General features: G+C 32.1%; 2 protein-coding genes across 2 annotated transcripts; both read left to right on the top strand.

Moving 5' to 3' along the window:
- The first annotated feature begins 944 nt into the window (after positions 1-944).
- Positions 945-2,178, top strand: LOC113551070. The gene is made up of 3 exons (XM_026953105.1): positions 945-1,000; positions 1,720-1,847; positions 1,916-2,178. The coding sequence occupies exons 1-3, from the start codon at positions 945-947 to the stop codon at positions 2,176-2,178; spliced, it is 447 nt and encodes a 148-aa protein (XP_026808906.1).
- A 2,102-nt stretch (positions 2,179-4,280) lies between these two features.
- LOC113552729 (BTB/POZ domain-containing protein KCTD8) lies at positions 4,281-15,459 on the top strand. Its single transcript, XM_026955603.1, has 2 exons — positions 4,281-5,194; positions 15,073-15,459. The coding sequence occupies exons 1-2, from the start codon at positions 4,701-4,703 to the stop codon at positions 15,260-15,262; spliced, it is 684 nt and encodes a 227-aa protein (XP_026811404.1). The 5' UTR covers positions 4,281-4,700; the 3' UTR covers positions 15,263-15,459.
- The last annotated feature ends 313 nt before the right edge of the window (positions 15,460-15,772 follow it).

Raw genomic sequence — 15,772 nt, forward strand, 5'->3', positions numbered from 1 at the left:
AGATTAGAATTTCAGATCAAATGTCTTAGAAATTGTAAATAAAGTAGCTATTTTAAGCATGACTTAAAAATTAGGAAATAAAACAGTATTTAAATAAAAAACAATATATATATTAAAAACAAAAACAGTTATTTAATATATTTGAACAAACACAATAAATTACATAATAATAATAATAATAATAATATAAACAAAAAAACATCTGACAGGACGACGACACAATAAATGTGGTCGATGGGGGGGGGGAGTACGCGAATTTGGTGTTAAAAGGTAACCTGCGCAGAATTCTTTCGATTGGTCTTCCGATGGTGATATCACTCGACCGCATGCCGCCTCTACAAGACCTTCAAGCACCACATCGCCAATTACGGCCATATGTATGTCCATATCTATTATATATCTATTTCTACCTGTCTCCGTCGTGGTCCTATCGCGTTTCGCACCAATTCTTTGCAAAACGATCGGATTCGTTATCGGCATCAGCGTTATAGTCTGCTGCAGAATCGACATTTATTTTGAACATGTTCGTTGATGATTCCATATTGTTTTCAAGAGTGAATAATTATAATAGTTATGGTACGTTAGGCGTCTAGTAAGTTAATAAGCTTGAGTTTATTTTTTCGTACACCGTGACAGATCACCTGGATGACGGGTCCACGGTGTCGTTTATTACTAGCCTGCGAGTGTACCCCAGCGTTCGTCAATTATAATCGGCCGACATTATAGGATTTCGTGGGCCCGTTTATTTTTTCAAATACTATTATTATTATTATCCTGAGTTCCTAAAGATTATAAGAATATTCGTAAGTACGATGTAATAACAATAAGTGGAAAAGAGTATCTTATTAGAAGTGTAAAAGATACTGCATCTAATGTAATTTACTATGTAACTAACGAGGATTTGTTTGATATTCTAAATACATGTCTATGGTGGTCGAGATAGGATGGTATCTGAACTTAAACAAAAATATTGTAATATTACAAAAGAAGCTATTATGACGTATTTGAAACTTTGTATCCACTGCGAGAAAAAAATCGTCTAATCCAAAAAGAGGACTAGTTTCCAAACCTATATTACATAAAGCATTTAATTCACGTGCGCAGATGGATCTCATAGACGTGCAGTCACAAAGTTTTAATGATTTTCGTTACATTATGAATTATCGATGGCGGAAAATAACTTAACTGACTGGCCAACAGCATACAAATTTCAAAAAAACCGTGTGTTCCACTCAGGAACCCATTCTAATAAGATTAATAAGGATAAGAATTACAAATATTTTATATTTTAATTTATTTTAATTTTTGCTAAAAAAGTTTAAAAAAACAATTGAAGATAGCCATTTTGTAGAGTTTATTTTTTTTTGAACATATTGGTATTTCAACATTTTAATTTCTGGTTTTTAAAATTTTTTCTAATTTCAATAAAAACACAAAAACCGATCGTCGGCCGTACGACTACGCGGGTCACATGTTTGATACAATCAAAACCACTATCGTATTAAATAATTCGTAGTTTTCTAGAAACGAGAAAAAATAGTAAAAATGAATGTTGAAACGTCAATACTTTCAGAATAATAAATTCTACAAAATGGCTATCTTCAATTTTTTTTTTTAAATAAATTAAAACATAAAATATTTATAGCCCTTGCCCATGTGAATCTTATTAAAAAACCAGAATTATGATATCTCCATTCGATTTATTAAAACATCAAACAGGAAGCTAAAATGTATAAATGTAGGAACTACTGTTCGAATACCAATCCCTGATGTTGATAAGGCTAGAGGATCACCTCGTAATTTATTAGCTGTTGTCACCGATGTTCAAGATAGTTTGTACAAATTATGTAAATGGTTAAATTTAAAAATAAGAAAATTATAAGAAAAAATAAATTTTTTATTTATACAATAATAGGTACAGAAAATAGTTTCTTAAAGCACAGATACACGCGAACAGAAATAGTTCCATGTGACGAAAACTTTCTCGATTTGAAGGAGACCACAAATTCAGCAAGTACTCTCCGAGAGGCTGCCGGGCATAACAGTATTGCTGGGACTCAGGGATATCAAAGGTGTCATTGTAAAACAAAATGCCAAAATAATCGATGTGCTTGTCGAGCAGCTAAAAAGTTGTGTAATCCAAAATACCATAGTAGTTTATCTTGTGAAAATAAATAAAATATATTTAGATAATAATAATAATAATGGTTATGTTGATTTAAATTATATAAATAAGTAAAAATAAAATGAGTAAATAATATATTACCCAAATTAACTATTGGTTGTAGGCATTTTATATATTGCCTAGCCATTGTCAGTATTACCTTACCTAATTAGACATTACTAATATTGACTATTCATTACTGATAATGGCTTATTTCCGACATTGACTGTAACATATATAAAAACCTTTTCCTGGCAATTACGAATAATTAAAAAAAAAATTGAGCCAAATCGGCCCAGCCGTTCTCAATTGATGAATTGTTATACATTTTTGGCTCCATTTATATATATATATAAAATACCTAGTGCTTATTATAGGTACTTAGACAATGTATATATCTATGTTTTATAATTTGGTGAATAAACGATACGGAACTGAGTTAAGCTTAGACAATGTTTTTAAGTAATTTTAAAATGTTAATGGATAGGATCACATTGCTGTTTCTCCATTCAAACGATTATAATAAATAGTAATCGAATAATAATTATAAATTAGATGGCATATATTTGTGATATACTGTGATGCGATGGCATGCAGAGTTCCAACAGTTTGATTATCTCATACAATCACAAAATAATACTCATTATTATAATATGTAACACCATATATCTACGCCAGAGTCCACTGGGACATACTTTATAGACTTGATTAAAAATGTTCTCGCAACGTAAAGAGTACTCGACGAATTATTGGCAGTCATCGAGCATACCGGTGCAATATTATAAATTGTTTTTTACAAATCACGCTTTATTTAAAAATATTTACAATCTACAATATAACACACGATATAACCGATAAGTACTTAAATTAATTGCTATAGACACTTGACTTGGATAAATTGACCAGAGATGAAAGTTTCAAAACTATATCTACCAACATATCATTATAATTCGATTAATGAGTAAGTCTGTCAACCTGCAATACTCATGATGTATAGGTAATCTTAGTAAATTTCAATAACAAAGTGATTAAATATATAATATAATTATAACGTCAAGATATGTTAAGGCGTACACATTACGTACAAATACAACAATAATGCATTCTAATAACGTTGTACTTATATATATATATAGAGTATACCTACTGAGATAATATTATAGATCTTGAGAAACATTGTTTAGGTATATTTTATGCAATAACAACGGTAAGAAGTAGGTTAATTGACATTGCTTAAATTAAAGACGGGAAAGAACTGTCGATAATGATGTTTGGTTTTCATAAGTATTTGGTGATTATATCATATCACTATTGTCCGAGTTAGAAGCAACAGAGTCCAAACAACGGGCTGTTCGGCGGAGGGACGAGAGTTGAAAAGGCGGTCGCCGTATATTTATTAGGTGTTATGATGGTTTGGACGAATGTTTGGTGTGATGTGATACAATAAAAAGCCACGAGTAATAATAGCATCAGATCGTCGGCGTCGGGCCCACACTATTAATATCTGACGACCACACTCGGATGGCGTAACATGTACCAATCATACCGCATACCACTGCAGAATACAACATAATGATAATAATGCGTTCCGGACCACACATGGACCCTGCACGGCGCATCGTCTGGGGACGTGACTATACGACGGCTGACAGCTGTAATAATAATGACGACGACTGCGAGATTGTTATGATATCTGTTGTTTTCCTCTTTCGGAACATCATGGCGTATGGGTCGTCCGTATCGTCTAACCGCGTTATTGATATTATCATACCACGGGCACAGACGGTCTCGGATCTCGCGGTAATTCTTTTTAATTAAATTGAAATATGTCGCACGCGACGGCTGCTTCGGACGCGTGTGCTGGCGGGCGGGCGGTCGGGCGGCGCGGACGGGCGAAGATGGGTCGCTCGCGCGATTACGTCGGTCGACCGTGGCGGCGGCGGCGGCGGCAACGGCAACGGATGCGACGCGCGCGACTGTGGCGCAAGCGTCGTGATCGCGGGGCGGCGACGGGACGGCATGTGACGGGGCGGCGGCGGTGTATATTGATTACGCGCGACGAGCGCGGTCACCCGCGCGCGCCACCCAGCGAGAGTCGGCGAGGAGAGCGAAGCGGTTAGACTTATACCACCGCGGCGCGAGAGTGAGACGGCAGCGGCGTGCGCTTCGCGTTCCGGTCAGTCAGCGTATACCACCGGTGGTAGCGGCGGCTTCGGCGGCGGCGGTGGTTGCAGTTGGTGTGTCGTCATCGTCAACGTGCGTATATAATTATCATCCGTGTCGTATTGCATTCATATAATATATATTTTAAAAACGACGTGCTATACTATCATAGCACCGCGACAGCAGTCGCCATCGCTGTGCACGCGATTGTAACAATATCGTCACTTGGTTGTCGCATTGCGATCATATTTACGCGTTGCGTGTTGGTGAGCTCTCGCGTGTCTCTAAGCATAACATAGCCAGAGACTCGCGCACTCGCGACTAAAAATTTATCTACGTCGTCGTCACCGAGAACTACAGATCTCGCGCGGCGATGGACCAGGTGGTCGACCTGAACGTCGGTGGCGTGTTCTACACGACGGCCGCGTCCACGCTGGTACAGGCGCAACCGTCGCTGTTGGCCGACCGGTTCAGCGGCCGGCTCGACCCGCTGCCCAAGGACAGCAAGGGCCGGTACTTCATCGACCGCGACGGCGTGCTGTTCCGGTACGTATTGGACTTCCTGCGGGACGGCAAGCTGTCGCTTCCCGAGAGCTTCCGGGAAAAGGAGCGGCTCCGGCTTGAAGCGGCCTACTACAGGCTGGACGGTCTCACCGAGCGGCTCCGGGAACAGAGGCCCGGCTACATCACTGTCGGTTATCGCGGCACGTTCGCATTCGGCCGGGACGGGCTGTCCGACGTCAACTTCCGCAAGATACCCCGGATACTAATATGCGGTCGCGTGCAACTGTGTCGTGACGTGTTCGGCGACTCGCTCAACGAGAGCAGAGACCCGGACCACGGCGACACGGATCGGTATACGGCCAGGTGAGTGTTCACTATGTTATATTTTTTTTTCTCGCCGAAACGATGTTATCATAATAACATTATATCGTCATTATTGTTTATCGTCACCATTTTCATTATTATTACTATTATTATTATTGGTCGAGTATATTATAATTAGGGTTAGGATGTTTATGATTTTGCATATAATTGCATATTTTACCATTTTTTATTTATAAGTGCATTATTTGTGTTTTTTTCTGTTTAAACGCATATTTAACGGTTTTCGATGCAAAATACTGAAAAATACTGTAATTTTATATTCCATTAACTGAATCTGTTACAAGTTTGGTTATCTGTTTTTTAGAAAGTATCTTACAAATGATAATTTATTTATTGTTGAGAATTCAATATGGTTATACGCAGTAAAGGTACCTACTTATATATAACTTCCGATAACCCCTCGTTATAATCGTCAATTGTCATAATCAAAACTAATCTGAAAACTGCAAGTCATTAAATTTTATTAAATATTTTAACAAAACATTTAATCATTTGTGGTTAGTTGCCGTCTAGTCTACGACCGATGTCGAGAGTAACTGCGAGTTTCGTGTTAGAGATTTTTCTTCTAATAGATTCAAAAACGTATTTGCACCAAATAGACGAAGATTTACAACGAAACATTTAAAATAAACAATAATTATTTAATGCAACTTTTTTTTATATTAATTTAATTTTATATAATAAATAAAAAAATTCAAAAATTTAATGGACAATAATTAATACAACGAGATTATTAATATTATACTTGACGTTTATGCCCTATAAGTGTAATTTGGAGGAGGTGGTTTTTGGTGGATGATTAGCACCTCCAGTTAATGCTTAACGATTAGCGCCCAAACAATACATTCTATTTGTGTATTAACTGAAAAAATAAAAGACTTCATTATCCTCAGTTTTTTCATTGAATTTGCGCCACTGATTACTCCAGCACACCACCGTTAGGAAATTGTATTTAAAAAAAATGTCTGGTTGTAAATATATATATTATATTAATCAGTACTCTTTTATATTTATATATGTTAACATTAAAACCGTTACCAGTCTTGAACCGGTATCGTGTAAGTGTTATGGTTATGTAAATACAGGGGACGCCACCGTTCGCCAATCTTACCAGTAGCCGCCGTCGGGTTTGAGTATGTGTCTGTTTAGTCTGCAGGTTTATTGTGTGTGTGTGTTTGTATTAATACTTTATAGGTAACTGCTGGTAACCATGCGTTATGATTTTGAGTACACCTGGGTATCATATTTACCTATATTGAAGGTACAACGTCGGACATAAAACTTGTAGGTGCATTGTAATATTATTATTATTATAATAAATTGATCGCCTATAGCTTATAAGAGCGTCTTTTGTGTGTGGACGCCTGTGAAATGAATATTTTAATAGGTTCCAAAGCAACATGTGTTTGACATGTTTCATTCAGCAATTCGTATAGTAATAATTATATATAAAAACGAAAATGGTCGAAAAAGCTTTATTTTGTTTTTGTTTAAGGACTCGTGGACAAACATTAAACATAACAAAAAGATCCTTTCATAAGACTTCCTGGGTGTATTATTTTTTTTTATCGTTATTATTTTGTTAATGTGTTTATTTACGCTCCGTTAAAATTTTCTTTTTTTGCGCTTATATGATGTAGGCAACATATTTCTATAATAATACCGACGGCGTAAAAAGTTCAGTAAAAAATCGATTTTTGTAAACGACAATTACTAAAGGTACCTACGCAATAAATGTTATATATTCTTCAACAAACGAAACAAAAACTCTCTAATTACTACATATATTTATAAAAAAAAAAAAAAACAAACGAACAAAGTTTCATATTATAACTAAGAGCCGTCATCCATCGACCACTAATAAAATTACTTGAAATTTAATTTTGTAAACGGCGAATAACGATAGACGCTATTAAATCTGTTAAGTAACTATATTCAACAATAATTAAAGTCGTTGTGTTTTATTTTAAAAAATACAATACAAAAAGCTTAATCAAATTATAAATACTTATGGAGCTAAGTAACTATGTATTGATTAATTTTAAATGGTCACCCGTTGCATTTTTGTTATTGCAGTTAAAAAAATTAAAATAGATTATAGAATTTATTATTAAGAATTAGTAAACATCTTTCAGTTTTAAATAAAAATAATAATGAATAGTCATGCATTTTTCATTATGTTTAGGATAAATTAAATTTCCATACACAATATATCACGAAATAGCATTATTCATAACAATAATAAACCGAGACAGTACAAAAATGTATAATTAGTGATTTTTTTCATTATTTTGTAAAATAAAGTTTATCGATTAAAATACAAAAAAACTGAGTAGAAGTCAGAGACATAAAAAAATGGTACATCAATACCTCTTCATGATAAATATTTTATAGATCATAATAGTGTTATTATTTTTTTAATGTTATAATTATTATTTAATTTACGTGTATGGAATTTTTAAAAAACTGGGGTTGAAAATATAATATAATTTATATAAAACTATGATAATATGTATTAATTATTGGCTTTTGATCGAATAAAAATATTTTAGACGTGAATTTCGTATGATTTCTGAATAAGTTTATAAAGTGAATTTATTATTAAATTTTAAAGAATTATTGTGTTAATACGTCAAACAAACTTTGGTTAAACTTAACACAGTAGGCCGCAGTCATTATTCTCAACCTTTTATTCTTTAGAGAACAACTTTACTAACATGAAACAGCATACAATATGTATACGTGTGTGTTGTGATCAACGATAACACCGAAATAACATTATTTCAGGGGGTTTGATAAAATACCTTTTAGAGAGTAATACAAAATTATATTTGATATATAGTTTCTTTTCTACCAAATATGTACAATGTACATAACATAATTATTTTTCTCGAGAGTCAAGACTAATATTATAGTATAATAAAATAACATGCCAAATGCATATACTCTATGCAATGGTATACGTATACATTTATATAAGTTACCGTTAATACATTCACATTATATCGTATTAGACTAAATATAGTATTTTATATTTTGTGTTTTTGGAAAGGCGACCAAAAAAAAAATATTTTAAATTTTAACATGAAATTATTGGCCGTTTGAGCCTTTCATCTTTAATGAAAATATTAAGCACCTTTAGTTGGTACTGTTAATATAATGCATGTCGAAAATGCCAATTCAAATACGCATTTAAATACCGTACAAACTACAAAGACAATATTCTTGATGATTTATTCTATTGAATACATTATAATTTTCATAAGCATAGACGCAAATAATCTAATTTTCGCGGGGCGTACCTCCAACTATAGTTACCGATATGTTAATACAAATTATTATTTACATAAACTAGATACATTATTTACATTCAATATTTATTTTACGAGTATATATTTATTAAGCGCGAATGGAGTATTTTAGTTGACAGACATACACATCTGTGATAAAATATTATACGATTGGGTCATATTATTCTCATACCGCATTTTTTACGGAAAAAACAAAAATTCTCATCGTTTGTATTTATATATCACTTATTAATATTACTCTCATAAAAAACAAAATTTTAAATAATTTTTATTAAAATTAATAATTTTATAAATGTAGAAAAATGATATTTACTTAGTAATTATACATTTGATATTGAAGGACTTGGCATAATTTTGGGTAGCTAAGTCATCCAAGCTCTTCCATACTTGCGTAAATTGCCGTAGGTATACCTAATAATGACATGAATTTCTGATAACTTTTTATAGAAAGTGTAACGTAATACCCATATAATTTACTTAATTAAATCTATCAAAAAAAAACTATTTTCACGATAACTATATGTACGACTCTTTTTCCAACGACCCGCATATAAAATATTTTTTTGACCAACTCATTGTATATATTATTTACTTATATTATATTTTATTCGCGAACGTTAATTTGAATTTTTTTTCAGTCCAAAACAGGTAAAACTAGATATTTTTTTAATTAAGTGTATATTATGTAAATAAATAATATTTTTTATTTTTGTCAAAATGAAAACTCTTTTAAGTTATATATTTTTTCTAAAAATATTTGTTAATTTTCTTAGTTAACATATTTATCTAGTTATAATCTATGAATAAATCACATTGAAATATTTTAAATTAGATTTCTAACAGAGTGCTTAGAAAAATGTTGACCACTCGTATGGTAGGGAAAATGGTCTCTGTTGTCTATACAACACATCAAATCACAACCGCATCAAAATCGAATTTTCGCATATTATACTACATTATATTGATGTAATATGTAAAGTTACGGTCATATACTTGGACTCTTAGTACCCCAACCTATTACTACCCACTAACCGTCACCATTAATATCGAGTTGCCTAAGAGCTTTAAAGGTATTCCGGTCTGGCTCCGCGCTGTTTAAGATTCCGTTATGGTCACGGGCCATTTGCCGACCGAAGTCTCGCCATGAATGATTAATGCTACTTGATTTCAAAAACTTACATCCCCTATGGCCATAAGTATCTATAAATTACATAATTTGTTTGTTAGCAAACAAAAATTTTTATTTCTTATACGCGCCTGTCTTTTAATGTTTTATCGTTTTATATTCTACGTACACTAGTCATTTCTTCGAACTTTTAATAATATAATGGTGCAGTTTAATACTAAAACTATCATATATTGCTGCATATTTCATAATATAATTGGAACTGAGAAGTACAGCAAAGTTTATAATTTATCTTTTAAATTTAACGCCCGGAAGAAGAACGGTATCTATATCAACGATGAGATAGGATACCGCCAAAGCCTTTGGATAAAATAAAGCTTATGTCTTAAGAACGAGACTATATTAATGTACGACTAATATCTCTATTTTATTTTACTCATAAAATCTTTATACCATATCAATAAAAATCGGTCCTAAAATCTTAAGATGATTACTAATTAAGTTAAGCCAACTTAACCCTGAATACGAACAACTATAAATATTGAACACCTCCGAATAGCGGTCGTTATTTCGGGAACAAACTAAATACTCTGATTAGCGGACAACATTTTAGCGATTGAGTGTCCGGTATTTAGAGATTCACTATATATGTTTGTTGTTTATTTTGTTTGCCTTGTTTTCTGAGAATTTCTTGTATAAATACTACAATACGAGTACACACGTGCATATTTTATACATTATACAAATTTGCATGTCTCTACGAGAATGGACCGTTTATAACCTTTTCTTAACACGTCATACGCTATACTACGCGAACGTAGCGCGTGTAATATACATGTTGCGAACACACTTTGTGACGTATACATGTAATATATATGACGCGGGTATGACACTATAAATTCCTATACTACAAACCTCTTCGTTCTTAAACCTTGCGACCATTCAAAACTCCATGCGTCCCCTTAATTCGAAATAGAATTCCTTTCTTCTCAGCTCGATGATATATACGACAACGATGACGTGCGACGGTGTAAAATAGTTACAAAATTACACGAAGTTATTTGTAATCTATTTTACTCGCTCGATATCTTAAATAAATATACACTATTATTTTGAGCATTTTTAAATCTATAAATGTTTCTTGTTATAAATAATTGTTATTTGTGATATATTATACGTGCCTATAGCCTATGTGTACATCCTTATGTCTTTATTATATGTACTGTTTTGTTGTGAACTTGTTTTATCGTCCATAAAAATAAACATTTTCATAAACGTTTATGTATTCGCCTATTAATAACCTGCCTCTGTGTCCAAAATAGGGGAGCAGTGACGTTAAACATGTGTTGTAATAACCGGAAATACAGTTAACATATATATTATATATATCTATAGGCTATAGAAAATAAATTCTATCATATACTTATAACACTGTAATGATTAATTTTTTTATATTTCACTTAAAAAAATATTTAATATATTTAGTATAAGTAGGCATATCTATACTTTGAACATTAAATCGAAAGATTACCTACATCATATTATTATACTTAGCTGCTTACCTAGCTAAAAAAATATATATAAATTATAATAATTAAAAAATAATATTTTTTATATATAAAAATATATATAATATAGGGCTCCTAAAATCAAAAAAATATTGATTATTATAATATATTATACATATTTTTATTGTATAATAAAACGAAACGAAGAAAGTAACCTACATAATATGGATTTTAATTAAATTCTATTTCCAATGTGCATAACATCATTATATACATAAATGGATTAAATATATCGTTATTATAATATTCTATGTAAGTACGCGTAAATGGATTAAATTCACAGTGTCTCTCGACTAAAATAGTAAATACCAATAATGTAATGCAAAATTAAATTATATAAAATATTATTATTTATCATCGATATAGATTAACCTATATTAGTAGAAGGGTATATAGATAATAATAAATAAACGCGTCACATTAAATTATGATCAAGTTTTCGTATATAAAATACGAGAATAGTTGAAATTAAATAAAAGCAAAAACATATTTATAGATAAGTATGGCTATATTGGTGTGCGATTAAATCAAATTATGGTTAATGGTTACGGAAAAAAATTGAATTCACACAATTTAGAGTAAATTGAATCAAATCTACATAAACCAATTCGAGAAAATATGCATAATTAGTTTTTAAAATTGTTTTCACTACTGTTTTGTTATATAATATTATTCTACTCGAGAATGTACGACGAAATCATCTAAAAAACAAATGGCAATTGTTATTTAAAAAAAAGTTTGTTTTCGTCCGAATGTTTTGTTTCACTATTATTTTGTTTAATTTTGACTCTGTAAAAGCTCCCTTTGCGGATACGCGCGTCCTTAATGAGCCTAAAAATGTCCGTAAAGTGTTCTCTTTGTTTGTAAATATTCGCCATTGTTCTCGTTCGAGCGATTGTCTATCCAAACAACGGGAAAGGGTTGTGTACGCTAATTGTACTATAAGCCTTTACCATACTCTGTGTCTTCGGCATTGCTACCGTAGCTATCATCGTAGTCGTCATTGTTGTGCCCTAAACAGTTTCAGCTCGATATATTATTACGACAGTATAATATATGTATTCATATATACATTATACATATATAGTATATAAATATTATATATATGTATAATATGGCTCCCTCAATCCGTCAAGTACGATTTCCCTTTCTTCCAGTGGCATAAATAGAGGAGGGCTTAGGAGAGGGGTTAGAACCAATATACAACTCCCACCATTTTTGTCACACAAAATTTGAAATACCCTACATACAACGATATCAGTGTTAGTATTATATATTCAAATAATGTTCGTTTTTTTTTTTATTTCCGCTAATACTTACTCTCTTAACAGCAGGTTTATAGTAATACTATAATAGTATACATCCACATAAACATACATTTACAGCAGCGGTCGCCCGTTGACGTGCGCACATCCAGAATTACAGTGCGATATATGACGATATCGCTATAGATAATAAATATTAAATTATTGTATTAAATTGTTTAAATATTAAATCTGCACAGTTTGTATGCTTTTTCTAATAAACTGATTTAAATAATGAAAAATTAACCAAATTCAGCTGTTTCAATATTATTATTTATCGTTTTAACTGTGGTAAAATTTGAATCTGTTAGGGAAATATATTTTTGATGGAACATATATATACATATATATTTACGAAATTATTTTGGGAGATAAAATTAATCAACATGGGTTCTTATCATTCGGGAACAAAGCATTTGAGTCGATGACCAATAGAGTAGTATTACTAGTTATATTATTCTATGCGATACCCTAAACATTTCTTTATTATCTGCAATGTTTACCGCCAAAGCTGTGTCGGTATTGTCCAAAGCCCTTAAATCAGTGAGTTGGTACAGTCAACTAACTTCCATAATGTGTTTTCGAAAACGCCACCCTCTGCACCTTTACCATATGTTCATATATCACAAGTCAGGCCTATACAAGGCAATAACTATGGGCGATGGGTTAGGGGTTCATTTTTTTTTTTTATTAATAATATAATATTAATAATTGAACATTACAGCTAAAACAATAAATTACAATATAACGGCATGGCGTGACGTTGTGTTTGGACGCAGACGCTGAATGGTGTTATGGTCAAGCACCACCCGGCGTTCCTAGCTTTCAGATGGGTCACCACCCTAGTTTTTAGCCACGAACCCATGCCCCACATCTGAGAACATGTGTTCCAAAACTTACCGTACCACACCCTATCGTAAAATCCCAAAGCTAATGTCCATAGTTTCCGAAGCTTAATTAAAAAAAAAACCGATTTAAAGCTTAAAGCGTTTAAAAATTGTTCATTATTTTATATACCACATATATTTGTATTAAGTCCACCGAAAATTTTTTTTGAATACTGCCTTGGACCTTTATGTTGTCATTGGTAATGGTTATGTGTGTTTTTATTGCGAAAACAATATTTTATTTTGCTGAAAGACGGTATAAAATACATACACCTATATTATAGTGCACAGGACGGGGTAGAGCGCTCTTTTAAATCTAGTGTGCGTAACTACTATATATACACGTCATAGGATAGTTACGTGACAGTGTTTTTCACCTTATCTGGGACGAGACAACGATTACTCGAAATTGTATACCATTGTTTGGCGGCCGACCCTTTTACATAAGTTGTCAAGTTGGTTCGGTTATTAAGCTTTATTATTATTACTATTTTTTTTTTGTTGTTACACGACGAACTATATCTCATCACAAGATAATTTTGAACACGTAATCGAGCTCTAATCACAGAGATGATTTTATTTTATACACATCATATATTATAATATACAACAGGGGTGGGCAACTGGCGGCCCGCGAACATTTTGTATCTGGCTCGTGCTACATTTTCAAATTACATCATATAATTTCAAAGTCAATTGTCTATACGTCTATGCTAAATTAAAATGCATATTTTAAATGACCTTTTTTTTTGCTCTCTATACTCTGGCCCGCTAAATTTTAATTTTCTAAAATTCGGCCCTCTAATAACTTTCAGTTGCCCATTCTTGCTATACGAGATGGTCTATGTTGAACGCTAGATATTATGGTAGGTAGATATATATTTTTTGCGGTTAACTTCGTGAGTCTATTAAATATTCGTCTTGACGCGCTTGTCTTAAATGATGTCTTGACGTAGGTATATCAATTTTCAAAAAAAAAACATTTTGTTTTTTTTTGGAATTTCATATTCCTAGGCAGGATAATTTTTTATTGAACTCGAAATGTGTACATATTTACATACATTGAATAATGAACCTAAATATAATCTATTATTTATTATAAATTTAAGTTTAGTTAAATATAATGAGAGTGGAATGTAAACAACAAACAAGTAGACAATACGGCTTTTAAAATATATGAATGAACTAATTCTACAAATTGGCACCTTTAATAATTGTTATTATTCGAAACACACACAAATTTACTGCGAAATTAAAAGTAGCTTTTTCTTTCCTCGTACAGAGCAATACGTAGCCGATATGAACTCCTGTCAGGCATTTGCAGACTGCAACTAGTTGTTTCGGTTCATCTTGATCGAATTTCATAATTCTAATTGGGAAAAAAAGTAGTTTATGTGTAGAAAGAATTATAAAAAGTACATGTTATGCCTACATAGCATCATAACAACATAATATTAATAACTTATAAGTGTTATGTATTAATTATAATAACATTATTTACTGTGGTCAGCGGCCGCGTTAAATCGAAAATTTTATCTGGTATACATTATACAGCCCGAATAAAAGATTTTTGAGAAGATTTTTTTTTAACTCGAAAAAACTCAAAAATAATAAACAATATAAATATTGACGACACTAACGGAGTGGTAATTGTTGCGCAGGTTCTTTCTGAAACACACGTCTATCGAACAGGCGTTCGACATGCTTCAGGAACAAGGGTTCTACATGGCCGGCAGTTGTGGATCGGGCACAGCCGGTGGCACTTCCGCTGCCGAACTTAAACCGGGCGTGGACTCGGAGGAATGCCGCTGGAATCATTACAATGAGTTCGTATTCGTCAGGGATTCATGAATTTCGACCACCGACACCGTCACCGAGACGAGACGAGATGACGAGGGTAACGCGCGCCCGTCGTCATATCATTCATAATTTATGACATCTCAGACCAAACATATTATTATTATTATCATTATTATTATAATACTATTTTGTAGATATTATTATTATTATTATTATTATTCTATTTTTGTTTTCCGTTTACGTTTCTATATTTTTTTTCCATTCCTTTAATTATTATTAATATACGTAACGTTTATATATATAAAATATAATGATGATTAGTATATACCATTATATACCATTTAATATATATATATATCATTATTATTTTTAATGTTATTATTATTAAATTATTACTAGGGTCTAGAAATAGGAATATTACGTTCGAATAATATATAATAATAAAATATATATGAATATTTATATATATATATATATATATAGATTTATTTATGTATATTCATATATAATAATAATTAATAAACCTATCCCTCTTCCCAACCCCCCCAAAAACAAACTTAT

This window comes from Rhopalosiphum maidis, chromosome 2, assembly GCF_003676215.2.
Source record: "Rhopalosiphum maidis isolate BTI-1 chromosome 2, ASM367621v3, whole genome shotgun sequence".
NCBI lineage: Eukaryota > Metazoa > Arthropoda > Insecta > Hemiptera > Aphididae > Rhopalosiphum > Rhopalosiphum maidis.

Coding starts and splice junctions, on each gene's coding strand:
- LOC113551070 (XM_026953105.1), top strand. CDS start 945: ATGGTATCTGAACTTAAACAAAAATATTGTAATATTACAAAAGAAGCT. Junction 1,001..1,719: donor ACAAAAGAAGCTATTATGAC/GTATTTGAAACT, acceptor AACATCAAACAG/GAAGCTAAAATGTATAAATG. Junction 1,848..1,915: donor AGATAGTTTGTACAAATTAT/GTAAATGGTTAA, acceptor ATACAATAATAG/GTACAGAAAATAGTTTCTTA.
- LOC113552729 (XM_026955603.1), top strand. CDS start 4,701: ATGGACCAGGTGGTCGACCTGAACGTCGGTGGCGTGTTCTACACGACG. Junction 5,195..15,072: donor ACGGATCGGTATACGGCCAG/GTGAGTGTTCAC, acceptor ATTGTTGCGCAG/GTTCTTTCTGAAACACACGT.